Here is a 27,173-nt window from a genome sequence, read left to right as displayed (position 1 = left end):
AGTGGGAGAACTTGCACAATTGGTAGCTGACTAAATACTTTTTTGCCCCACTGTATCTATCTTTAATTAAAAGTCCAGCATTTTATGCACTCAGTGTTGAATACATTTTATCTTGAGGCATCAACGATGGTATCAAATATCAATGTTTTTCAAAGTGTTAAATTGAGGTTGCCACAACAATAGTATCCAGCACACTTTGTGGAAACTTTTTGTGCTTGCTCAAATGTGTTGCTTAACTTAATAGGAAGTCACCAACTGCAATAGCATGGCAGGGGTCTTTCTAAATTTAAGAGACACCCAGATTTAAATTACAAAACCGGAATCTGAAAAGAAGGAACTTGAAGACAATTTAGAGTTCTGCAATTACCCTCACACTAATACTGACCAAAGTAATCTCAGAAAATTACCTCTTCTCACATGAGATCTCTTTTGCTTTCTTTTTGATAGTGGCAGGCAGTGTTTTGCCAGCTATTTTACAAAAATGTTTGGAAACCCTCAATTATTGTTGATAAAAATACTGTTGACACTTTTCAAGTAACGTGATGTAAGGTGAAGAGAGGAGACACTTAAATATTGAACCAACCTGGACATGGGGAAGTGCGGTGTTGTGCATGAGGATCCTCCTTAATTTGGGCGGTGACATCAGTACTACCCCGATGTATATATTAGTCGGATGGATTACTTCTGCATCAGATTAATCCTCAAATGACTGGAGAACTTTGAGAAAGGTATGTAGGTTAGATTCCTCTTTTCATGTTCATGCTGTGCTTTTTGTCAGGTGTGAAAAAAACATACATTTTCACAGCAGATTGATAATTATGATGAGACTTGCAGAGTGAAAAACCTGTTTTTAAACACATAAGATGTATAGATATTGATATTATAAGATGGTGTTTGTATTGCAGGTCTCAAGACAATAATGGAGATGAATGCTACGCCTTCCTATCACATCAATAAAACAGATGTGTATGAGGACTATGAGTATTTTGGTGAGTATCTTGAGCTGAGAAAGTCCCTCCACATCATGTCTCTTGTTGTTTACTCGCTGACCTTCATTCTTGGCGTGCTCGGGAACGGAGTGGTCATCTGGGTGGCCGGCTTCAAGATGAAGAAAACAGTTAACACAGTTTGGTTCCTCAACCTTGCTGTGGCCGACTTCCTCTTCACGGCATTACTGCCTCTGAGTTTGACATACCTGGCTTTGGATTTCCACTGGCCTTTTGGCAAGTTCATGTGCAAGCTGAGCAGCACAATGAACTCCCTGAACATGTTTGCCAGTGTCTACATTCTGGTGGTGATCAGCGTGGACAGGTGTGTGTCTGTGGTGTGGCCTGTCTGGGCCCAGAACCACCGAAATGTCCGCAGGGCTTCCTTTGTCTGTTTGGGTGTTTGGGTTCTTGCTCTGATTGTCAACATTCCAAACTTCGTCTTTAGGGACACGGCTCCATCATTTGTCATTGAGGACACTGTCAACTGCTTCAACAACTACGCTCTCATTGATTTGTTTGATGATTATGATCCAGTGGCTGTGGATCGCCTGCGAAAGCTTCGTCACAAGGCCGTCACCATCACCCACTTCCTCCTGGGATTTGTTGTCCCCTTCACTGTTATTGTCTCCTGTTATGCTGTAATAATCTATCGCCTCAGTAGAAACAGCACTCTTGCCAGCCAGTCAGGCCGAGCCTTTAAGATCATCGCTGCTGTTATCATCACTTTTTTCCTGTGCTGGGTTCCCTATCACATCATGGCTCTAATCAATATGGTGAATTACACGGCTACTAAACAAAGCCAAACGTTACACCATGTCATCATTGCCGGGATCCCTATAACCAGCAGTCTGGCCGTCATCAACAGTTGCCTGAACCCTCTGCTGTATGTTTTTATGGGCCAAGATTTCAAGGATAAAGTCCGCAAATCCATCCTGAATGTGTTGGAGAGTGCCTTCCAGGAAGACTCCTCTGGATCTCAAGCTGATACAAAGTCCACGGACACCAGTCAGAGCAAGGACAGGTCAACTCTTAATTCTGGGGTGTGAGACTGTCCATGAGATAACTAAACGAATACCGAAACTGTACAACTGTAACTGAATTTTTTTTTTTTTATCTTTTATTTTCTCCAAATTTTCTCTTGGAAAAAATTCAGTTTTATTGATGGGAGCTGACCCTTTAATGGAAAATGACAATTTAGTGATTGGCTAAGTGGTCACATTTAATCCTTCAGAGCAATTGCTGCTCCAGGTATATGCAGTAATGTGCCAAATAAATACAACTTAAATTTGTGCAAAACAAGCAACCATAAACTTTGATAACAATGGAAAGAGTGTTCTATCTGTTATGTCCAGCCTAGTTGTTTAAATTCCATGATTGTAGACTATATTTGTGTCATTTTTGCATTTGACTGTCCCTACAGAAACCAGCTCTTGGTTGAGCTGCACCGGTTTCAGGCATTGGTCTTGTATTGAAGTATCCTCTTTTGGTCTGTATAGGAATTTTCACACAGTAGAACATCATAAATTATCTATATGATCTACATTGGTCTGCATACAAAACAAATATTTAACTGAATTTAGATTTTTACATATTTACCACATTCTTCGATCAACATTTTTACTGTAAGGAAAGGCTTTTTAAGCCAAATAAATACATATAGTAGTTCTAATGTAAGAAAAAGCTGCATTTACTTAGCTTAGTTTAACATTTTGGTCCTTCTTTGTTATGCTCTCGTTTGTAGTCTTTGTCATTATATTCCTGTACCAGCAGAGGGAACTGTTCCACATGATTAAGTACACTTAAATCAGGATTTGGAAACATGTTAATATTTTTTATAGAACTATCAGTAACTTTTACAGCATTGTGTGTCATTCCATTTTATTTGTGATTAATTTGAGAAATGTATTAGTGGAATAGTTAAGATGTAACTATAAATCTTCTTTCCTTTCACAAGATCATATTAATGATGTATGCAATATATTCTTATAATCCTCCTGTCCTTTTAAAAAAGTTATCATGTTAGAAACAATCTTATAATAAAGACATATTTGTGGGAAAAGTCCCTTGTTGCCTGGAATTGCAATTGAATTGTGTTTAGACCAAATTGCAAAGTAAAGCAATACATACTGCAGATTAATATATCACAATAAGCCTACAGAAAATGTCCATCTTTCAAGAAACCACTGCACTGAATTAGTTGTGTTCAAGTTTATTCATTAGGATAAAGCCCCTTGAGATGTACCATCTCGTTTTCGAGGGTGTCCCAAAAGTAAGATTTTTTAAGATTAAGATTAAATTGTGGTGCAAATTGCTTGCTTGGTTAGTCAAAATCTGGTGCAGATGTTTTGTTTTAGCAGTCTTACCATTAAAATAACCTGGATCTGCGTCAAATTATGTGGAAATCGGTTGTGTTTCTGTATTCCTGCTAACAAACCAACCAACAAATGGACAGGTGTGAACAAATAACCTCCATTGCAAAAGTAATTATGCATCCTCCTCTTGAAGAAGGGGCAATAATTAAAAAAGGGGAAATGATAAAGGAAGCAGGAATGATGGGAAGTGGATGATAAATTGCAATCGTATTACAAAGGCCAGAAATCTATAAATGCACAGAGGCTTAGGAGGGGTAACAGGAGGACAATGTCATGCTAACTAGATAAAGCTTGAATGATACAGATCCCAACAAGACCCTGTTCATGGGGATGTATGTGTGGAGCAAACAATACATAAAGTTTCAACTCAGGGAATGCAAAATGTAAACTACAAGGAAGAAAGTGAACGGCTCCTACGTCATGAGGAGGACATAGAGAATTGAATCTAGAGGGATTCAAAACTGGATGCCCAGAAAAATGTAGGCTAAATGCATATTTGAAGGTTACATGGTTACGTGGTTATATGATGGATTTAGCAAAGTCTACACTGATTTAGTGAGTCAATAAAATTATGTAGTTTGCAGAAATGTGTACTAGAGTCATCGTGACTTGGATCTGAATCAACCCAAGTGACTGTTTCAATTAAAACATGAGTTGAAAGAAAATAAATGACTAAACGTGGACTTGGATGTTAAAGACTTCACGTAACTTGACTTGAGATACGATGACTTGAATGACTCATCTGTTTTTATTTCTGACTATCGGTTTTTCACACTGGGACTTTTGGTTGAGAGGAAATTAAGAAATAAACAATATTTATTAATTGTTTGATTATGAATATTTCACTGAATATCAGTTATAATACCACACATTAAATTATTATAATATCCTCATGATGCAGGTAGTAATAGCTTGTTTTTTTCTACACATATGGACAGAGTACAGCAAGTAAGACTAAAGTAGCTTGGATAGGGATAAAGTAACTTGTCTTGCCCGTTATATTTTTGGCTTGGTAGAAAGTGAAAAACACAATAGTCGCCGCTCCCGTACAGTAGGTGGCGGTATACACCTCCAGGGTCGTTGATTTGCAATCCGCCACAAGGCGAAAAGAAGAGGTGAAGGAAACCAGCCCAGCCGCGGCCGCGAAAGGAGCCTGCTGCAGCTAGCAGGTGGCCAGCTACAACAGTGTGGCACCGACAACACTCTGTACATCGAATTCAATGTATCTGACATGTACCAGATTGTGTGGTAAGTTCTGCCTTAATTGATTACTCGAGCTGCCTGGTTGACTCGTTACTGTTCTGTTAGCCTAGGTAGAAATCACAGTGCTTTTCTCTCTTTTGCTAATTGTCGTTAGCTAGTCGCAGCTAACGCTAGCTGTCGTCTGGCCACAACACTAGCTCGCAGCTTCTTGTTTAGTTGCAACACTTTCTCGAGCTGCTCTCACTAAACGCCTGTCTGTAGCTTTACCTCATTCCATGAGACTTCTTCGTGCGTATTTGTTTCTCTTTTCTCTATAAAATCCAGCTTTCAGCGTAGGCTAGCGTTCAAGGCGCTTAGCTATCACAGATGTGTGTTGCGGAAGGCTTCAGTCGCCCCCTGGATGAATACGTCTGTCCATTGACTGTTCATGATAATAACGAAAATCCTGAACACATACACATGTCTTTTTACAAATGACAATGGGCAACCTCTGGGATAGTCAGACAAGTCAGAACAGTTAAGATATATTCACATGTGCGTACCTGCAGCTTTGTAAATATTTTGATTTGGCAAATGACACTACCCCCAAAACGGATGTGCTCTTTTTAGACGTTATTTGGATTGAGTTTTTAGTACTTGATTTGAAGCCCTTACATCATCTAATAACTTTCACAATACAGTTGACCATCTGCATACCTTGACTACATCAAGCCACTGACATTAATAAGTCTATTGTCATGTGTCAAAGCAAAATATACCTCCTTGAAAGCTATTTCTTTGGTGGGAAATCCTCAATATTTTGTGTGGTGTGCTATTGGGTTTTGCATGATCTAATGAGAGAGCATCGGGGTGCATCTGTTGTAGGGCTTTAGAAAAGCTTTTCTTTATCAATAAATAGCCTGCTGAGGTTTAAGGTGTTTTTCACATTATGCGCACAAGTAAGTTTGCTTTCTCTGCAAAATCCTGATAAAATAGACATGAAGTACTACTACCAAAAACCAACAAAAGGACAAAACTGGGCAGTCATACCGTTGATGGAAACTGCCAACCATTGTTCTGTGATGTGTGTTTATGATTAAACTGCTGTGGTTTATGGCCTGTGGGACCCTCAAATTAAGTTAAGAAAAACAAACCTGATCCAGCTTTTATAGCTATTCTAATCTATTTCAATTAATCGTTACACTGGCTTTGTTCTTGTTTTGTTTTTCACACTGCACAAAAAAACAGCAGCTTAATGCCAACCCAATAGGGCTGTCAACGAATATTATAAATCCGAATATATACTCGAACATTTAAAATAAAAACGACATTCGACTGTGAAAATTAATATTTGACTATGGTAAAACACATCAGCGGCTGCTTTGCAAGTGGGTGCACTGCATGATGGGTCAGGGACAGGTCACAGGAGTCAGACTTGCATGCATCACTCACTGCTGAAAGTGAGACGCGTCAAAAAGCATGGCAGAGAGAAAAACGAAATGGCAGAAAGTTCAGAGCCCAACTCGGCAGCAGAGAGAGTGGTTTTGACTCCAAGCAACCTAAAAAGCCCCGTTTGGAAATACTTAGGATTTTGATCAGTAGATGGCAAAAACGCGGAGCCTCAAGATAAAGCTGTATGCAAGCTGTGTAAGCTACAGTTAGTTTACCATTCCACTACTAGCAACATGAGGGCACATCTCGAAAATGTGCTCCCAAATGAGCATTCGTATGCAAGGACATGAGGCCGATCAGTATCATTGATGGCATGGGCTTCAGAGAGTTTTGTCAAGTATTGGAACAGAGGTACCGTATCCCGAAAAATACCTATACAGGTAGTCATGTCTCGTTGTATTAGTTTGTCCTCCTGTTATTGACATAATGGGCAAATATAGATATTCGAATGGTCCGAGCAGCCCTACAACCCAGTGTGATTTGTTTTTTGTTTTTTTTAGGTAGCATGCCAGTGTTGATGGCAAACTTTCGTGAACTCATGACCTTTGCCAGCCGTCTGCACAAATATCAAGCCTCCACGCTCTTACTTCAACGGATGATCTCGTTTTCATGGAGACCCATGCGGTGTGCACGGAGGGGAGGGGCTGTGTGTGAGTGACAGTGAGACGGAGGGAGAGTAGGGAAAGGAAATGCAGCTGAACAAATACGCTGCGATTTTAATTGGCATTAAAAAAAATCTATATATAAAAAAAAAAGAATGGCAATATGTGGTAGACAGTGTTCATTCTGTGGCGCACCGCACATTAGTCAATGTGTGGGGAAACACTGAAGTTAATTGTTGCTGTCAAAGCTGTTAAATTACCTGCCTTGTAAATATTTTAAAAAATTAGCAAAGATGACCAACACGATGAGAAATTTTACTTGTGACGTTATGTCAAGTTAGCATACTAACCAGCTAGCAGTGAAAACACCAACCCTCCCCCTGTCCTCTGAGCTCCCAGCCCAGGCAGAGTCAGCTAAGAGGGCTAACTAGCTAACAGTAGCTACTGTTAGCAGCAGTTAGCAGTCACTCTGGTATTATATGCCGATAAAATGAATCGGACAGATGGCTAACTCTCACGCATTACACCTTTTTATTTATGATTTCTCAGGTCTGCTTCTTTGCAAAACAACAGTTCACCTGATGCATACAAGTCCTTTGGAAACTGCTTGGCTCTGTACTGAGGGGTTAATGTCAAGTTTCTCAGCTTTTTCGCTGACGAAGACGGAGCCATGGGCTGCCGCTTCGCCATGCTTACATTGTTTTGACGGGGGAGCTCAGTCTGTGGGGAGGGGGGCGGCGGCGACTTGTTGTGCCACCCAGATTTGCTTCCCTCCGTGCAGTTTTCCCCAGACATACGTTCCTCTTCCACACGAAAACAGGATGTCAGTGAAATTATGTCAAATTCCGCGTTAAAAAGTAGATTCCGTTTTAATCTGCCAATTCCTCGATTCCGTCCACGATTCCGTGATCGCGGAAATCATAGGGCCCTAGTTACATTGATCATCTCATTACAATGCGATGTTCTGTACTTGGGTCCACGTGACATGCACCACCATCCAAACAGCATTATGGACCCAGTACATCTCCTTATGACAACGGCACTCCCCGATGGCAGTGCCCCTGAGCAATGCTCTCTTTTTCTCTGATCACATTTACAGAGTTACACTTTCAAAACTGGAATCTGCTCAGTACTGCTCAGTCTGATCTGCAGACAACTTAACAGCTCCACTTGAGCAAGGGCGTTTAAGTGGTTGTATTGAGGGAGGGTCAAGTGATGCCTTTCCTTTTCCCCTAGATATGTCCTGCCAGTCCACTGGATTAAATCATAGCTAGAACATAAGTTTACTTCTCTTGTCTTTAATGCCACCACTTCCCTCGTTAAGAGCTGTTCTGGAAAGCACCGACCAGGTGGCTATTACTAGGATGTCCTGATCAGGTTTTCTTTTTAACCCGATACCGATCCAAGTCCTAGATTTAGATTCTGGACAAACGGTACTGCTATCAGTATTTTAAAAGGGAAAAAAAAACAAAAAACTTTTTTTTGAAGATTTTTTTATCGGTTTTTGACATGGATGGTTTCTGAACGTTTACCTAACCGTAATGACTATAAACTTAACAACAAACTCTGTGACTTGACGTCGCAGTAACGAAACCGCGTGCTGCTGTCACAGCGCTGCAGTCTTTAGCATTAGCCGGGTTGCTAACTGTACTTGCTTTGTTATAGCAATCAAACATGCCGCACTCCTTTAGCTTCATACTGTGCTCCAAGTGTTTGGTGATGTTGCTTAACCCGAATTTCCCCTGGATACTGTCCGCTGCGTTGCGGCTCCGATACGGTTTTGCTCCGGGTCCCCTACCGGTTGCGTTTCGAGTCAGCCACGGCACAGTACGGTAGACAGCTGGCGTCGCGAGGCCAAGGAGTTTCCGCGATAATCACATAATCACTCGCGACCGCAGTTATAGGTTTGTGTCATAAAAACAACAGGAACTGTTCCCGACCGAGGGATTAGTAGAAGAGCTTATGTTTGTCTCTTTTTTTAGATTTGTGTGCTGGTGTCAACACGGACGGTTTTATTTTGAAAAGTAACAGGATGTTATATTGACATTTCGGTACTTGGCTTCCTGTCTGCTCGGTGCCAAATTCAGCTGAATTGCTGCGTCGTGCTCCGGCACCCGCCAGATATAAAAGTCCTGGTTATCTGTTCCGGAGTATTTGTAATTGCATAGCTTCTGTTCTGCTGAAGCTTTATTATTACCTTGTGGTAATAAAAGGTTGAATCTTTTGACATCTTGTAAAGTCTTTATTTTTTTTTTACATGAAATGACATGTTGTAGTATCGATAAGAGTATCCATAAGTATCGGTACCGATAAGTAGTATCGGTATCGATAAAATCCTAACGATATACATCCCTAGCATCCAAGCTGTTCCTTAATGGGTTTTTTTTATTTTGTTGAAACAAAGTATTTTACTTTCATATGGCTCTTTCTTATTCTGCATATCTATTGCAACATTGGCCTACCATTTTCCTTGCGTTAGCAGTTGAGACTGTGACACTGCACTGTGACAGCAGACCCTCATGTACAGCCAGCTGAAGTGTGTGCACGATGCAGCCCACACTTTGTACCTCCATGTCATCAATTGCTATTTTTCCTATTTCTTACATTTTCACATAAAATGACGTGGCCACGTTGCTTGTCTATTTCACACGCATTCAGCATCTCCTTGATTGCCTGTTTTACATGCTCTGCTGTATGAGACCCAAAAAGCTAGTGCGCATACCGGCACGTTGTAACTCGGAGGTGGAGACAATGTAATGTTATGCTGAGATGATAGGGCATACCGGGGATTCAAAAACCCCAGTTGATTAAGAAAACCCTGATCCTCTACCATGGTGATGAGCTGGTTATCCAGAGCGATTAATTCAGTTACCTTCTCTGCAATATTTTTGGCTGTGCTTGGCAGCAGCTGTGTTCTGCAGTATTTCCAGCTCAGCCACGGTACCCAGTATCTCCTTCAGAGCTAAGAGAGGCCACCGCCTCCCATACTTCTGGTTTTCTCTCCTGGACAATCTCCAGGACAGCCTGTCCTCCAGTGTCTTGTCTCACAACCTAGAGTTAATCCAGGCAGTCCAGTTACAAGAATGTGCTTCTGAGTTGCACATTCTGTCTCCTGTTTGTACTTGTGATTGCGTAACTGTTGGTTATGTTTTGAAATGTCATATTCCTCTCACAGAAGTCCCTACTTACTAAAGACAGGCAGGTTACAACCTCGATTTGGTTATGGAGTCAGATATTGACGGCTGGCCTATTAGATTGACTACAGAGTTAAGTCACTAGTCTGACAGGGGCATAAAGGAGACTTTTCATGCATAGTTCTTCTCCTAAGCACCTTTCACTACCAATAGCAGTTGTAGATGGAACTAACCGAGGTGAACTGGACTGTTTTAAAGCAGATTAACACTGTGCTTCAGCTTGAATCTTCTTGGGTCTTGTGGACAGAATTATGCCCATTAGGGGTTCGGGTTTGTATCCTCGGAGCACACGGCATGGCTCAGGATACAAACCGCAATGATTCAGAACGCACAGCATGAATAGTGCCTGGACAGCAGTGCAGAGTTAAAGCAGTTGGTTGCCTTGATGATTTGTTTGAGGTTTGCTTGTTAGAAGAATAGAATAAAGTATTCCATTATTGTCACTACACACGTGTACAGTGAAATTGTGAATGGCTTTCTCCTCAGGTCAGTAGTAACAAATAGTGCAAAGTAAGAAAAATATATACATATACATAAAAAAAAAGAAAAACAGTATAAAAAATATTAGAGGTAGCAGCTTTAACAATGTTATTGTGAAAAACAGTAGTGGTGCAAGATAGTGCAAGTATGTCAACCACTGCTGCAGTTTCTGTGGGTGGGATTGTTCATTATGGGGGGTGGATGGAGGTCACAGCTCTGGGGTAGAAGCTGTTTCTCAGTTTGGTGGTGGTGGATTTAATTGTCCTGAACCGTTTGTCTGAAAGCCGTGTTGTGTACAGTCCTTACCGAGGCTTTTTTTTTTTCTTCTTAAGCTTGGCAATAGAGTGTTTAGTGTAGGAAGCTCTGTCCCAGTGATGCGCTGGGCTGCTTTAACCACACATGGTGCGGGTCTTTGCGTGTCGCAGCTGTGCAGCTGGCATAACACACTGTTGTGTCAGGGTGCTTTCTATGGTACTCCTGTAAATGTTGAACAACAGTTTCTGTGGGAGCTGTGCCTGTTTCAGCTTCCTGGGGAAAATAAGTCTCTCTTTGGGCCTTTTTGACAAGCTGTTAGGTGTTAAGCCTGATTTATGCTTCTGCGTCGCGGCGACGGCGTAGCTACGTCGTCAATGCAGACCCCTACGCGGACCCTACGCCGTAGCCTGACGTGCGCCTCCAAAAAATCCTGACTACGCGTCACGTCGACGCGTCGAGACGCGAACGGCAAGGACTGTGATTGGTCCGCTCAGAACGTGATTTCCGGCAGTTGCTTTTCCGGTCAACAGTATAACAACACCGCCACCGCATTTGTTGTTCAATATCCACAAGTTCTATCTCCAAAAACACCCGCGCCATCTCAGTTGCCATTGTTTACTGTCTGACCGGAAGAAAACCAAGGAATCCGATATGAACCCCCCGAAACCAAACAAAGACACAGCCACACCCCCCTAGCCGCTTGGCGGAACAACGCGTTCCCTCGACGCAGAACTACGAATGCTCAATGACGTAGGGTCGACGACGTAGCTACGCCTTCGACGCGATGCAGAAGCATAAACCAGGCTTTAGAGCAACGTGCCGGCCTCTGCGTGAGGTGGGCGGAGTTGTCAATGACCCGCACTGTTGTGCAACCCACAGCCAGGGAGTTTTAAAACCAAGAAACAGCTGATCACAGCAGTCAGTCCATCATTTCATCCGCGGACATTAAGATGAGCAACTGGACAGCCGCTGAGATCCAGGAGATGTTAGCGTCTCCTTGGTCTCTGTAGCTGTTTGGTTAGGTTAGCTTGTTGTTGTGTCGGCAAGCTAAGAATGGTCGCTACTTTCAATTAAAAGCCCCCCGCTAAGAACCCACTTCTAAACTCCAATGGGGTGCAATGTAAAGCTCTTATTTTGAAGACAAATTCGTTGTCATGGTTCACAGCCTAACTTCGAGCTTCACGTCACATCACATGTTTACGCCTACCTCAGGGGCAACTTTTGGAAAAGGAGGAATATTATGCCTCCGTTTTAGAAAGACAGGCCGGCGCATTGCCGTCCTTGCCTTGGAGCAAATGTGCCGCCTTTTCTATCTAAAAAGGGCTAGAGACTCCAAGGAACTTGAGGTTGTCGACACATTCCTTCTCGTTACTAGTGTTTCCCACGCATTTATTTATTTGTGGCGGTCTGCAACAATATCTACATTGGCCGCAACATATTGAATTTCTATTTTTGGAGCTGCGTGTCCAGTTCTCACTCGCTCAAACGAGCGCACCCGTCAGTGAATAGCATGATGTTATATACTCCTATACAGTATATTTTTCTTTGCCACACTATATATTGCAATATGAAAAAATGCAGGAAGTAGAGGACATCTTGCAATGCACCATTATTTCTTTACTCGTGGGTCAGACCATGCCCATTAGTGATGCATGGGTACATTCGTAACCCACATGACCCGGGAATAAGGGATGCACGATATTGGAAAAAACTGACATTGCGATTTTTTTTAACCCTGCGATATATATTGCAATATGAAAAAATACAGGAATTTTCATCAGATGACCTGAATAGCACTTTGTTATGCTGCATTTCAAAATGATAAGCATTTATATTTCATATGACTCCATTCATGCGTGCTTGCGCCCTCCCAGAACTGCAGAGTCTGCATGTGTTGTACCGACGTGCATGCATGCACAGTGTGTGTCAGGCACCCTTGAAATTAGATGAGTTCATTTGCGTCCTACATAGCAGGCTCTGCGATGTGACTATTGCACACATGTACATCGCGATGGCGATGCTCAAACGATATATCATGCAGCCCTACCGGGAATGCACCTGTGGGTCAGGTGGGTTTGGGGTATACAAGAAAATGTCACGGGTGTAAGCGAGCAGGTCAACGAGCACAGATTAACGAGCCAGATGAAATACAGCGTTACCTGCAGAGTCACTTCCCCGCGCACGAGTGCCAGAGGGACATTCTTGCTTTTTGGAGGGATTACCGTCGGACCATACCCTCTTCTCTCCATGCTGGCCTGAGTGCTGCTGTGCATTCCAGCAACAAGCACATCCACTGAGCATGCCTTTAGTTCTGCTGGTGATGTACTGGAAGCATGTCAAAACAGGCTAAATCCTTGGACTTTGGACTCTTTTGCACTTACACATTGCAGCCAATCACTAGTCCAGAACACTGAATAGTACAACAACTAATGCTACTACAACAGTTCGCCGTTACAATGTGACAAATGCAGAGTTCACGATCAAAGTTTAAACTTGCAGAAGTGTTTGGACCTCTTTCGCTGCTTTAATCAACAATAAATACCAACATTTGTAATTATTAATATATTCTTTTATTTTAGGGATGCACCGATTGCCATTTTTTGGGCCGATTCCGATTTCTGTTTTTTCATGGAGTTTGACCTGCCGATACCAATTTTGACTGATTCCGATTTCATTTTTTCAAGCCACTTTACAGCACAGATTTATTTATCTATCTGTTCTTTTAATAGAACATTTTAACATAGAAATACAATCAACATTTGTCATATCATATTTTTCAAGTCTAACTTAAGGTGCAATATCAAAATATTATGCTTCCCAGTGTGGGACATTCACACACTACTAAATGCACTGTAATCGCTATAAAATAGATCTTTTATAAATTATGGTGTGGGAAATTCACACATATCTTAAGTGCAGTGTTATGGAACAACCATTTTTTTTCAGTTCACATCCAATATCCAACTATAAATACAAAAACAGTTGTCATGATACATTTGAGCATGCTGCCATGGAACATAATTTTTATATGAAAAATAAACTAAACGAACAGTAATGTGTGACATTTTCTGAACAGATTATCGCTAGAAAAAAGAACTATATGGTATGCGGAATTCACACAACTTAAAAATGCAGTGTTATGGAATAACCATTCTTCTTTTCAGATCTAACTCAAAAGGCATATTTGGGAAACTAAACTTCTGTAAGAAAAACAGATATAAGAGGTTATGGCTATAAAAGAATATATAACAAAAAAAATAAAATAAACAGTAAAATATAGCCTGGCAGCATAAAGATATTCCTCAAAAAACACACAAGGCCTATTGCAATCACTTACATCAATGGCAAGTTTTTCTTCGAAAACAAAAGCATTTCTGCCTTGTCACCAGTGAGTCTCTTTTCTCATCTGCCACATTTCCAGCCAGGCCAAACAAGCGCTCACTGTCAATGCTTGTACATGGTGCAGAGAGGTAAGCCTGGACAAGTGGAGCAAGCACAGGGAAACGATTCTTGTTGATCCTCCAGTGGTTCAATGCATTGTCAGTTCTGCCAATGGGCGCTTCTGACAGGTAGCTCTGTACCTGCACAGACAAGGGACTGTATTCCCCATATTCTCTTTCAGTATCTCGTCATGAACTGAAAACAGTAAGATACGTGGCTTTTTGGCAGATGCCTCCTCTGGGTCAGATCCAGGAGCCATGGAGGCTTCAGCAGCAGGTTCCTCTGTTGTGTGTCTGATCTCCCTCTGCAGTACAGTCAGAAGCTCCAGTTTCACTTCATTCTTTAGTTCATTGGAGAAGTGGCGATTCTTGTACCTTTTTTGCACAAAAAAACCCCCAAAACAATTCAAGCAAGTTTTTTTTTTTTTTTTTCTTTTCAGAATTGGATATTAACAGGCTATATGCGAGGCCTGTGTTAATTAATTAATTTGTCAATAAAATGGGCTTAATCAATACATAAATAAAAAAACAACCTGGGGTCACTCCATCTTGTGGTGACATCTCGCTGCAGGCATTTCCTCGGTTGGCCGAGCTGATCCTGGATACCATGAAGTTGGGAGAAGGCCTGTGGTGAGTGTTTAAAATGCCCAATCATTTTCCTCGCAGTTTTCACCGCGTCAATGATGCTTCGTTGGGACAGCAGACCCTAGTTCACCAACTGTAATGTGAGCGCCATGCAAGGCAAACTTGCTAAGCTGGCTTCGTTCAGTCCTTTGACCATGTTCCTTGCATTGTCTCGCAACACCACATGAACCCTACTTCTGTTGATAGTCATGCTATCGAAGGTAAAGGCCAGATTGGCAGCAGTGTGGGACCCGAAAATCTCTTGACATTGTAGCATGATTAGATGTAACTGGAAATCATCATCCACCCATTGTGCAGGTAGGCTGAGCATAGACTTCAGGCTCACATTTGGGCAATATGTCAGTTGTAAAACTGATCACTGAGTTTGGATTGGTGTGTAAGATGCTGCGAATGTGGCTTGACACGTTGTTGAACAGTTCTTTAAATACAACATCTAAGAAATACCGTCGACTCGGTATGACATTTTGGGCTCAGATAAGATTTCTGAATCCCAGATTTTGGACTTAGGAAAACGGTTGGTCATCAAGTGCGATAAACTCCATTATTTTTCTAGTAAAGCCTTTACTTTTTTCCTGGTTCATATAAGATGGCAGAGGAGCTTGACTTTTCTCAGTCAGTACGTTTACATGCACAGCTTAGTCTGATTACAGCCATAGTTCGACTATGCTACTCAATCGGACAACTGCAATTCTCCGAGTATACATGCCGGTGAGAAAATCGAATTATTGGCCAAAGCATGTCATACTCTGGTACAATAGGTGGCGCTGTATCTGAGGAAATGTATACATGCACGAGTAATGCGACTATCAATCGAATAATCTAGGGTTTTTAATCCAACTATGAGAAATCCAATCTGGTCCGATTTTAGTCAGACTAAAGTGTATACATGCATCTTAAAAATCTGATCATAGTTGGTCTAACCCAGTAATTCGGTTTTCTTGAGTGTAATGTAAACACACTGAGTGCTAGCTGTAGCTTGGCGTTTACCTTTTAGCTCCTGAGTGTTGGCCTTAGCTAGCATTGTCAAACTTTGCAAACTCTGCCGGGTGATGTTGTTTTAAGTGTCAGGGGTGATTGGTTGTGCCAAAAGTTTTTGGTATTGTCCCCCCACGCCCAACTTTGTCCTTACAGGTGTTGCATATGTTGCAATTATACGCATTGTCTTCTTCACTCACGGTGAAGTACTTCCATACAGCTGACATGTTGTAATCCGCGAGGTCTACTCTGCTACATGTGCGTGCACATGTGGTGCTGATGCTGTGCGATGTTGATCATGCGGTGTGCGAGTGCATTAAGACTGGCATAAAATCGGCATATCTGACTGATCGGCTCGTCGCCGTTCATGGCCGTTCATGTGAAAATCAACCAATTCCAGTCACCGGCCGATCAATCGGAGCATCCCTGTTTTAACCCTCTGGGGTCTGGGGTATAATTTGCCGTTTTTGACTACTTTTGATTTTACCTTTATATTTCACCTTAAAAACTAAATCTTGCCTTGTGTGGTGTCATTTTTTTCAGCACAACCTCCAGATATTTCATTTTAACACACTATATTAACAAACTGGACCTAAATTCACCCAAAAATCATGAAATCCAAGTAGGAAAAAGTTACATTTTTTAATGTGAAAACCACAAACATGTTTAATGAACCCTTTTCATCACTTAGGATGCAAATTAGGGGAGGGAATCTCTTAGCACCTCACGATTCGATTCGATTCCGATTCAGAGGTCAGCGATTCGATTCTAAATCGATTCTCGATGCATCTCTTTGCAGCACGTTTTTTATGTACATTTCCATGCACAATTTAAAAGTGAGTTTGCTAATCACTTCCTACTTTTTTGTAATGATCCATACTTAATTTACTTCCAATATATTTAATTAATAAAACGAATGAAAGAAAGGTGGCAAGTCAACTTGAAGGTTCAATTTACTAGCAAACCAAAAGGAAAAGAAAAGTGTTCCTGTAGCAGCATACATGTAGTACATTAATACAGCTGCAGCTGGTCAATACAGGTGTTTGTATCACAGGTTGATCTGGACGTCTCACACTTTGCCACAGCTGACTGACCTCACGCTGAGTTCGGGCTGGATTTCAACATACTGTGCGGGCTGTTTGACAGTGTACAGTTTTCACATCGACTTGGATTCAGCTTAATGACGACGTATGCGGCTGGGAACGATGGCTTTAAGTAACCATTTGAACGCACGGCGGAATGACAGAAATCCCAGATAGTTAGTTACAGGTGTCGCAAGTTAACCTGGACGCTGTGCACTCAACGCCACAGCTATCAGCCAACAGCGGTCTCCACGCTGCTCTCAAGCCGCTCGGCGTGAACAAATGCCTCAGACGTTTCACCCATGAGTTGTTTGTGAGTACAGACATTCACGACACATCCCATGTTTTTTGTTGTGTGCACGCCGTCAACTGTCCGGGCGCTGCACTTCCGCACTTCTGAGTTCTGCCTCTTGTGGTCCGTCAACATTACGTTGTCAATTAACATGTAGAAAATTGATTTTTGACATTTGTGAATCGATTCAGAATCATTTACGTCCGAATCGCGATTCATCTAAGAATCAATTATTTTTCCCACCCCTAATGCAAATATAAATTGTAATCTTCAAAACATATGTACAAGATTTGCAAAAAACAAAGTTATATACAATTATTTACATTAAAATGCAGGCAATTCCTTAGGTGTTTTTTACAAATTTACAAAAATCTATTTACAAAACAATCCGGTGCCACAATAGGATGCCACCAAATTATTTGTGCCACTCTAGAAAGCAGTTCCTGTCCAGTACAAGACAGAGAGGCACATCACAGGCCTGACACCTCCAGGGCGTGTCCCTCCTCCTTTTCTCCACCTGGTGGCAGTGTTGGCACCTCAGCCTGCCTTTTGTGGCTTTTTTGCCAGGATCAGTGGCTGTGTCAATGGGCACAGGGACGTGACCAGCTCTCCTGCTCTGGGGAACGCCTGTCTTGTCCATGCCACACAGCTGACACGCCAGCTCCACCATGAAGTCCTTGTGTGTCATGGGCTGCACCTGCCTGGCACTGCTGATCTCCTGGTGCAAAATGAATGCATTTGTGGTCGCAATGTCCAGGAAATGCAGCATCACAATCTTGTACCAGCGCGCCGTTTTTCTGTGGGTGGAGTAATACTGGATGAGCTGGTCCGACAGGTCAACCCCTCCCATGTTCCTATTGTAGGCCGTGATGGGTGTGGGACAGGGAATGTCTCTCACAGCCCAGCATCCATCTCTATCCTTCACCCTTCTCTGTGCTGTCTCACCAGAAAACGCAGGATGGATGGTGGAGCACACAGACACCTGTCGCGTGTCCGTCCACTTCACAAAAGCAAGTGGGCCCCTCTCTGATCCACCTCACATAGCGGTTTCACACTGGCACGGTTCTGGTTCTGGCACTGGTTCGGTTCTGGAGTCTCAGAACCTTGGTGCTGTCTGGCAAACCAGTCCGCTTTCACACCAGTTTAAGTGGAACCAAAGTGGGAGGACGTCATTCCGTGTCACACAGGCAGAAGTAAACACAGCAACGGCAAAATGGCAGGTCATGTGGATTATTTACGAGCGTTTGTTTTGTTACTGCAGCTATTTGCTCAGTTTTTTAAGTTTATTAATTATTTGGTCTGGCGTTCGGGTGAACCCAGCCTCGGCCATCTCTTCCAAAAGTTCGTTGTATAGTTTGCTCTCGTGGAGGTCTCTAATTTCTCCTGGAATTCAGGTGATGCCCAAATCGCCACCAAACACTTAGTTTCTTCTGCCGACCACTGAACATTTTTCTTCTCCATCGTCTTCTCTGCTTTCTTTCCTTCTCCTTCCTGCTTTCCTGCTCGACACGCCCACTGATGATGTCAAGGTTCCCAAGGAAAAACCAACTATTTTTAGGTTCCGCTGAGAACCGACTTTTCAGGTTCCGAACCAATTATTTTTTCAGTCTGAACGCACTGGCCGGTTCAAAGTTGCATTTGGGAACCAGAACCGTGCCGGAGCCCTGCCAGTGTGAAACCCTTAACAGATTGTCTTTCAGATTTCTTGATGAGAGCATTTGCCCTCCCTCTTGGGCATCCCCTTCGGCTCTCCCTGTAGGTTCCACATGCTCCAAATTTCATCTCGGCCAGGTCCATGAACAGTTTGGGACTGCTGTAAAAATTGTCCATATAAATATGGTACACAGTACCAAGACAGGATGGCTGGATAAGGTTCATGACCACATCATAAGACAGCCCATGCTCAATCGCAGTATTTGTTTTTCCAGTATATATCTGGAATCTGAGGGTGTAGCCACTGCTTGACTCAGCCAACACGAAAAGCTTCATCCCCCATTTAGTCAGCTTGTCTTTCATGTATTGTGTCATACCCGTCTTCGCCTTCGTCGCCACCATCCTTTCGTCCACCGCCAGCTCTCTCCTCGGGTGGTAATAAGCCTGGCAAGCGATGAGGATGTCGTCATAAAGAGGCCTGACCCAGAACAGTTTGTCATGGCCTAGTGTCACCTTCTTCCTCTCATTCTGTGCATCCTCTTCAGGATCACTGAGGTGGATGTTCCATAATATGGATCTGAACCTGTCTCTGGACATCACTTTGGCTGGCAGGGGCACCGACAAAATGTGATTTTGTCTCCAGTAATCTTGGAGACTTGGCAGAGACACCAATGACATGTATACGAGGAGACCAAACAACTTGTATAAGTCTTCCATCTCCACGTTAGTCCACTGACATTTACAGCCTAATTGTTTTTTTTCTGTAGCCTTTTTGTTTGTGTTGCTGCAGATTGTCCTGACTGTGTCAGCAGCAAAAAACAACAAGAACAGGTCTTTTGGGCTGTAGGGGTAAAGTGTCTCTAATTGGACTCCTGGTGTTCTCCTTGGCTGAAACCGGCTTACTGCTGGGGCAGCGTCAGCGTCCTTCGCTGTCTTCCAGGGCTCAGAGCGAGGGCGTGTCACTGCGGCCTGAGCCAGCGGAGATCTGGACCTCGTGGCTGCGCTGCGCCGTCCATCCAGTCGCCTCATTGTTTTGGCACACAAAACTAAAAGACGACTACACTAAACACTAATCACACGAAACACACTACACTACACACTAATAATACACTCAAAACACGCTAAATATCACAAATCTCGCTATAACTAACGCTATCTTCGCCAATATCACTGTCTCTCTTTTGCTGCCATCACTCCCACAACTTTCCCCTCTTCCTTAGCAACCAAATGTCGTGTTTTGATTGGTTTATCGTGATAGTTTTTTCAAACATGTCCTTCTTGCAAGCACTTTCGTTGAGAATCGCCGTCTTTATCGCTTCTTCCTGCACCAAACGTGACGGCAATACTTGCAAAAAAGCATGGCATACATTATTTATTGTATGTCCGGTTTTACTTGGCCTATCAACACAATTTAAAAACTCGAATAATGTTTGAAGGTTGCACCAACACAAAAAGACGGAACCGAGTCTGAACGAGGCTGCATCTTCCTGGTACGTCACATTAAATCGGACACGTGATTTTGGCGCGCCGGCGCGTCAATAGACCCCAGAGGGTTAATTATTAATTTACTTTATTTAGCCTAGATCTTCACTCTTCTGAGAGCGGGTGACAAAGAGGAAAAAGGGGACGGCTCTGTTCTGGTCTTCTCTGCTCCCAGCAGATGGCTAAAGACGGCACCTGCTCTCACTCTGGATGTTCTGTCTCATTTATCTGTCTAGTGCCCTTATGGTGCATCATGTTTTTTGTGGGTCAGGCTGGGCATGGGTTGTTGATTTGCGCATATTTAAACAGGTAAAGCTGTGGGTTTGAACTCATCTTCGAACTCCACTACACAACTGTTTTTTGTGACAAGTATGTCTTCTCCTTCTTGTGTGGTTGCGGAGACATCTGTCCACATACAGACAGACACCCCTGATAAAGAACTCCTGTGGTAGTTGCATGTCTCCAGGGCTAGGAATTTGAGCCCGGGGCATAAAGTAGGGGGGCATCCGCTTACTTCTGGCCCCCATTTGCTTTAACAAAGCCCATCTTTGACCTTGGCTTTCACTTTGATCTCAACTACACCGCTGTTAATTGTCAATTAATTTTAATTGTCTGTTCACATAAACACCTGGCAGAATACTCATGAAACACTCAGTGAGCATGCAGAGCCTGAATGCTTCTCCACTGCAAACAAACATGCAGTATCCAAAACCCCTTAAATCGGAGTAGAGATTTACTATCAGAGAATCAGTTGTCCCGTTGTCACTTTTGAATGCGGGGCTCGTGCCAATTCTCAGGATCCTGTGTGGGGAAGTTGAAATTTCACTGCGGCTCTGATGCGCCTCCAGAGGTAGCATCAGAGGCGCAGCAGAGGCGAACCGCCGTCTGTGTGAATGGATATGCCACAGGCATGGAGCGTGGGCATGTCCATCTGATGGTGTTCACAGTCTGACAACTAAACGGATTCTTCACTTAACAAATAAAAGATAAATGTCCCACAAAGCAACGTTACAGGACCAAACAACAGTAATGTAGTAACTGGTAGTGTCTTTGGCAACTTGTAAGACATACTGTAGTTATACATGGAGAAGTAACTGTCCTCCTGTCTGTCCTACCAACTTTTTGTCACATTTCTGCCTGAAAAACAGCATGTGTCACTACTAAGTGTTTGTCTCCTTCCACTATTGTGCTGTTACTTTCGTGAAAAAAATCACTGCATGAGCCCTCATGACCGAGACTTCAGTGAACTTTCCCCCAGAAAACAGCATCCCTCCCCACGAGTGAGATAGCCAAACAGGGTTCACTGTTTACTGCTGTTTATGTAATTTAGAGAAAAAATGTGTCACTTTCCAGGATGCATGGTGGGTCAGGATCTCAATCACAAAACATTATAACAGTATCAATATGATTATAAACAGTCAGTAGGCACACAAATGTCATCATCATAACCTGTACTGACATGCCTCTTTTTGATGAATTGACACACTAGCCGTTTTTAGACAGGGCAGCAAACCACCAATTTGCCCGTCCTTTTGGCGGCTAGGTCCGCGGTTTTAAACAGAGGCCGGCAAAAGATGCATAAGATGGGTGGAGGTATCGATGACCTGCACTGTTGTTCAACCCACAGCCGGGGAGTTTTAAACCAAGAAACAGCTGATCACAGCAGTCAGTCCATCATTTCATCTGCGGACATTAAGATGAGCAACTGGACAGCCACTGAGATCCAGGAGATGCTAGCGTCTCCTCGGTCTCTGTAGCTGTTTGGTTGTGTGTCCGCTTGTTGTTGTAGCGGCAAGCTAGGAACGGTCGCTACTTTCAAATTTAAAAGCCTCCTGCTAAGAACCCAGTTCTAAACTCCAATGGGGTGCAATGTAAAGCTCTTATTTTGAAGACAAATTCGTTGTCACTGTTCACAGCCCAACTTCTTGCTTCAAGTCACGTCACATGTTTACGCCTACCCCGGTGGTGGCTTTTGGTAAAGGAGGAATATTACGCCTGCATTTTAGAATGTTTCCCACAGAATCAGACTTAAATTGTGGCAGTGAGTCAGCTAACCTCCGGTTTATCGCCAGGCTAACTTGGATGGGCATACAATGTTACCAGGCAGCCCAAATTCTAACAGTCAAACGACTGCCCTTCGAAAGTTTAGCTTTTGGGGAAAAGTCCCCAGTGCATGACATGGCAATGTCAGGCATTGCATGGCTTAGCCACAACAGAAACTTTCATTAATGCCTTGCGCTGTTTGTAGGGGCTTGATCTTGGCAATGGGTACTACAGTCTTCTTTGCAGAGGAAGTTACGGCTAAGCCAACTGCGTTAAATAGTCCTCCCCCTCTTCTTCATTTGGTTTTACCTGGGGACTTAAAACCACACTCTGCATCAGAGTAACATTATGCTATACACTGCGGTTGGGCTGTCATGAGTGAGTGAGAACGGGACACGCTGCCCCAAAAATGGAAAATCAGTATGTAGCGGACAATGTTGACATTGTGGTGGACTGTGGCGGTGAATGTGTGGGAAACATTGCAGGGTGTGAGATCGGACTATGGGAGAAAACTGTAGCAACCAGGTATTGTTGTCTGTGTCACTCTTGTGTCTCTGGCCTGGATGTATAGATGCCGGCCTGTGAATCTGTTTGACGTGTGCGTCATTCAGTGTCTAGTTTGCTCGACCTCTGATCCTCACTTGAGCTGGGGAGGAGTGGCCAACCCACACCCTAATCCTATTTGTTGACGTGAAAAATATTATCCACCTGTGATCTGGATCCACTCAAATGCATTTTTCCCTGGTGCATGCCACACATTTCATGAACATTTGGCCAGTAGTTTTTCTGATATCCTGCTGACAAACAGACTAACAAATCAACAAACTGTACCAAAAACATAACTTCATTGGTGAAAGTAATCAATATTGCAATATCACAGAGGCCGAGTCTGTGATATCACTGAAGCATGCAGTGGTGTTGCTAAGTTTTTATAGGGAGTCCCCGGAACCCACAGGAGGTCACTTGAGTGGGTCCCAATAATATTTTCATTTCTGATAAATGATAGTAATAAAATCCCAAATCTGAAAACAAACTACTGGCACATCTACGACTGCCCCCAGAGACTGATTTTGTCAGTAACAGAGTGGGCATACTGGATGCCTGTACACTGCGTGGTGGCTGCATTACAGAGCTGCTGTTGCTCACTGATATGTTTGAACTGAAAAAAAAAAGATGAATAATTGAATTTTTGTATTCAGTTAAATCTGATTCAAGTGGCAACATCCTACATCGGGTAGGCCTACAGCCCTATTGCATCATCCTTATACAATTTCAAATAAACCAAATAGTGGTTTATTTCTGTGGTTTCAATACGGAGCATCTCCTAATGGATAAAGCTTCATCATCTACATGAATTGATCAGAGCCAATCATTTTTGACAGTGACCCAGTAAGATTATTCACCAATACCAAGTTTGTTGCTTTGATTGCTGAAGTCAGTGTGTCGTGGATCCGCCTTTGTTGGAACAGAAAGTATCATGTCGCGATGATTGAGGCATGTGTACAGATGGTTGTCCTATTGGATTTTAAGGTTTCAGACGCAGGACGTGTACCTCACAACATCAGAGTTTTCCTTTTGAAGCAATTCATGTAGACTTTTAGAAGCCAGATCTTGTAATTTAAGTGTTCAATGTAGATAAAGCCCATGGTCAGTAGCAAGGATTAAACTTTTTCTGTAATGATTCCGATACCTCAGCTCAAGTTATTTGAGTACCAATCCAGGTGCTCTTTTTCCCACCATAATTAAAATTATTTCAACATTGCTGCATACTGGTACTCATGTCACTTTGGTACATCAGATTAGTGGTACCCAGTGGTCAGGCTTGGTACTATGATTAAACACAAGGAGGACTGTAATTTAGACAATACATTTCTTCAAGATGTGTGAACGAGTAGAAGAGTGAGAGGGGAAATGCTGATCTAGGCAACCTCTCAAATGTTACAAATCTGGCAAAGCTAAAGAAACATTTTTCAACAGTAGTTGTCACTGGTGTACTGATATTACAAGACGAAAAGAGATTTCAAAATTTTAAATGTTTTTAAAATGTCAATATCCGAACTAGGGCATCAGTAGTTTGATAATTCTTCTTTTTCCCCCCAGGTGCTGATACATCTTGGAAAACCTCAGAAGGGGGGTGATTATTCATCTCGAAAAGGACATCTTTTCAGCATCAGTATGTTGAGAAAGTAGACAAATCGATCCCCCCATGGAAACCAACGTTAAGGGTACCTGGATAGAGTTTTTAATCATACTTACAGATTGAAAAGTGATGCCATCAGCACATGGACAAAATTTCATCATGGAGAAGCAGAAATCAGTGAATACTGATTCAGCACAATTGGGTGGAGAATCAAGTACCTTCATCTGCACTGAGTGTGGTGATGGGTTTAGCCAGTACTCCAATGTATTGGCCCACATGGCCATTCATGGACCTTTGGAGTCATTCTCCTTTGATGGCTCATCCAATGGATTTGAAGTCCCTCGAGAATATGTGCTTCAAGAAAATGGTACACTGACCGTTGTGAATGGCTTGGTGCCATCACATTCTTCTGTGAAACCAGTATCTCCAGGGGTCCTGCCATCACATTTCCCACCCCCTGTCAAACCAGTCTCTCCAACACTAAGGCCACAGGTTTCTCCTTACAAAGACGTCTTCCGGCCAAGGCCACCAGACATGAACTTGGACAAGTCTCGTCAGGGCCATTACCGTTGTGAAATATGTAGCAGATCCTTTAACAGCCTGCAGAGTTTACATCGTCACCAACAGTATCGAAACACAGAGCGAGGTTACAAGTGTACTTTGTGCTGCAAGATCTTTGAAGGTAGACAGGACCTTACAAAACACCTCCAAGACCATGCCAATGAAAGCTTTCACTGCTGTGGTCATTGTGGTAAGCGATTCCTTAAAGTGGATGCTCTGAATGCTCATCAGAAAGAAAACCACCTCTCTGCCAAGGCTACAGCCGTGAGTAAATCTGAGAAGAAGCAGGAAAACAAGTGTGAGAAAACATATCCCTGTAGGAAGTGCAAGCTGAATTTTTTCTGGATGTCAGATTTTCAGACACATTCACTGTACCATTGCAAAGGAATGGAGCTTGGAGTTACTTATGAAACTGAAATTGAAATTGCAGTGAACTCTAAGAACATGGAATACATACCAGATGAAAACTGCTACAGCAATGGCACATCTGTTGGTATTAAGAATGGGGATAGTAAAATCTTCAGGCAGAATAGTCGTGGTACTATTGCCGATCACTCTATGACACCATACAGATGTGGTTTATGTGGGGAATGTTTCCAAAGGTTAACAGATCTGAAGGAGCATCATCGCACACATCAAACTCAGGAGGAAATAGATCAGCTGAATCAGGAATCACAAAAAACTTTCAAGCGAAGAATATCACCTAAAGGCAGACGTAGTAGAAGAGGTAATCCAAATGGCAAGCTGCATCCGTGCAAGCACTGTCACCGTGTCTTTAATCATTCCAGTAGTTTATCTCGGCACATGAGATACCATAAGGGTACTATGCATACATGTGTATTTTGTGGTAGACATTTCCCACAGCGCTGTGATTTGAGAAGGCATGTAGCTATGTACCACAAAGGTGAATTGGAAAAGAAACCAGGTTTAAAAGTCTTGTACACAGCTTCACCAAATGGGCCTGCCCCTGATTCCCTTAATGGCGAGAATACCACATTCTCTCCTGATGAGAAAAACAAGAGCACCTCTGACAATGAACAAACAGCCTCACCAGAGGATCATCAACAGGAGAAACAATCTGGAAAAGCTGGCAGAGTTAACTATAAGTGTCAGGAATGTGGAAAGAGATTTGGCCTGTTATGTGTGTACCAACGCCACTTGCGCTATCACAAAAAGGAACCTAACAAGTGCCCCAGGTGTCCAGCTCAGTTCAAGAATTCTTCATCCCTAGAGCTTCACCTTCAAAATCACCCTGGCTCTGATGAAACGGGTGAGGATGGACAAATATGTCATGACACTGGTTCCAATGGGGATGATACTGCCCTAGAAAAGGGTAATGCAGAGGACATAGAGGATGACTTTATGGACCAAACTGAAAATGATCAAGGTAATTCCTCAGAGGTTCTGTATGAATGCACTGAGTGCACAGAGACATTCACATGCTTGGAGACGTTTCTTCAGCACCAGACTTCCCATGGCTCAGATAACAATGGGTAACTATCATGTCGAACCCATTAGTTATTACCATTGCCAACAATCATGTTCTCACAAGTGTTTTTGGTGCTTTTGAATGCAAATATTTGAAATACTGTATAGGTTGTGAATTAATGTAAAGTTTGCTACTAATGATTATGTTTATTGGGGACTTTCAGAGAAAAATTGAACCAGAAAGTATGGTTCAGATTAGAAGCATACCAAATAATTTGAATTAAAAAGAAAGAAAAAAAAAAAAAAAAACAGGAACAAAATTTCCACATATATCTGACATGCATAAAAAGCAAGTTTAAATCTCCAAATTCCAATTTCTGACTAGCTAGCATTGTATTTTTTGTGGTGACCCATACTGTTAATTGATGATGTTGATGCATTATTCCTATGTTTTACTTGAAAAAATGTAATTTTGACATTTTCATCAATATGTGGTATGTGTTCTGTATATCTTACTTTTGCAAGGATAGCATTGTCACTAAATAGCTTTTAAATTGTGCCATTAAAAAATGTACAGAGATATTACTTAACGTGCTATCCCTTTTTGCTGCTGTTTGGACAGTGAGAAAACCTTATTAACTAGATTTCTTTCCTTCTACATGTTTTCCCATTATAAGGAACTGTGGTACAGCAGATTAATGACAACGTGAGGAATCCATGTGTTGAGTGGATTAAATGGTCACCAGTTGTGGATTAAAGCAAATGCATTGGCTATTCAATTGAAGGGTGACTTGACAAGTTATAGTAACTTGTGATATGTGACACCTGGGTGCAGTTTTTAAGAAATCATACTTGTTATCGGTTCAATATTAGTTCCTGGGGCGACTCCTAGTGGTAGTATCAAAC

At 42.5% G+C, this 27,173-nt stretch overlaps 2 protein-coding genes across 2 annotated transcripts; both read left to right on the top strand.

Moving 5' to 3' along the window:
• Window positions 1–652: 652 nt before the first annotated feature.
• On the top strand, window positions 653–3,051 carry LOC115567108 (chemokine-like receptor 1). Its single transcript, XM_030393361.1, has 2 exons — window positions 653–728; window positions 906–3,051. Exon 2 carries the CDS (start codon window positions 920–922, stop codon window positions 2,033–2,035), a length of 1,116 nt encoding a protein of 371 aa, XP_030249221.1. The 5' UTR covers window positions 653–728; window positions 906–919; the 3' UTR covers window positions 2,036–3,051.
• A 1,411-nt stretch (window positions 3,052–4,462) lies between these two features.
• Window positions 4,463–26,852, top strand: LOC115567095 (zinc finger protein 2 homolog). The gene is made up of 2 exons (XM_030393339.1): window positions 4,463–4,609; window positions 24,239–26,852. The coding sequence occupies exon 2, from the start codon at window positions 24,408–24,410 to the stop codon at window positions 26,334–26,336; it is 1,929 nt and encodes a 642-aa protein (XP_030249199.1). The 5' UTR covers window positions 4,463–4,609; window positions 24,239–24,407; the 3' UTR covers window positions 26,337–26,852.
• Window positions 26,853–27,173: the final 321 nt, after the last annotated feature.

The sequence above is a fragment of the Sparus aurata genome, chromosome 17, assembly GCF_900880675.1.
Source record: "Sparus aurata chromosome 17, fSpaAur1.1, whole genome shotgun sequence".
In the NCBI taxonomy this organism is placed as follows: Eukaryota; Metazoa; Chordata; class Actinopteri; order Spariformes; family Sparidae; genus Sparus; species Sparus aurata.
The sequence above is the reverse complement of the archived record's forward strand: the minus strand, read 5'-3'. Positions and strand labels throughout refer to the sequence as shown.

What these genes read in the sequence shown, in the direction of transcription:
- LOC115567108 (XM_030393361.1), top strand. Translation starts at nt 920, where the DNA reads ATGGAGATGAATGCTACGCCTTCCTATCACATCAATAAAACAGATGTG.
- LOC115567095 (XM_030393339.1), top strand. Translation starts at nt 24,408, where the DNA reads ATGCCATCAGCACATGGACAAAATTTCATCATGGAGAAGCAGAAATCA.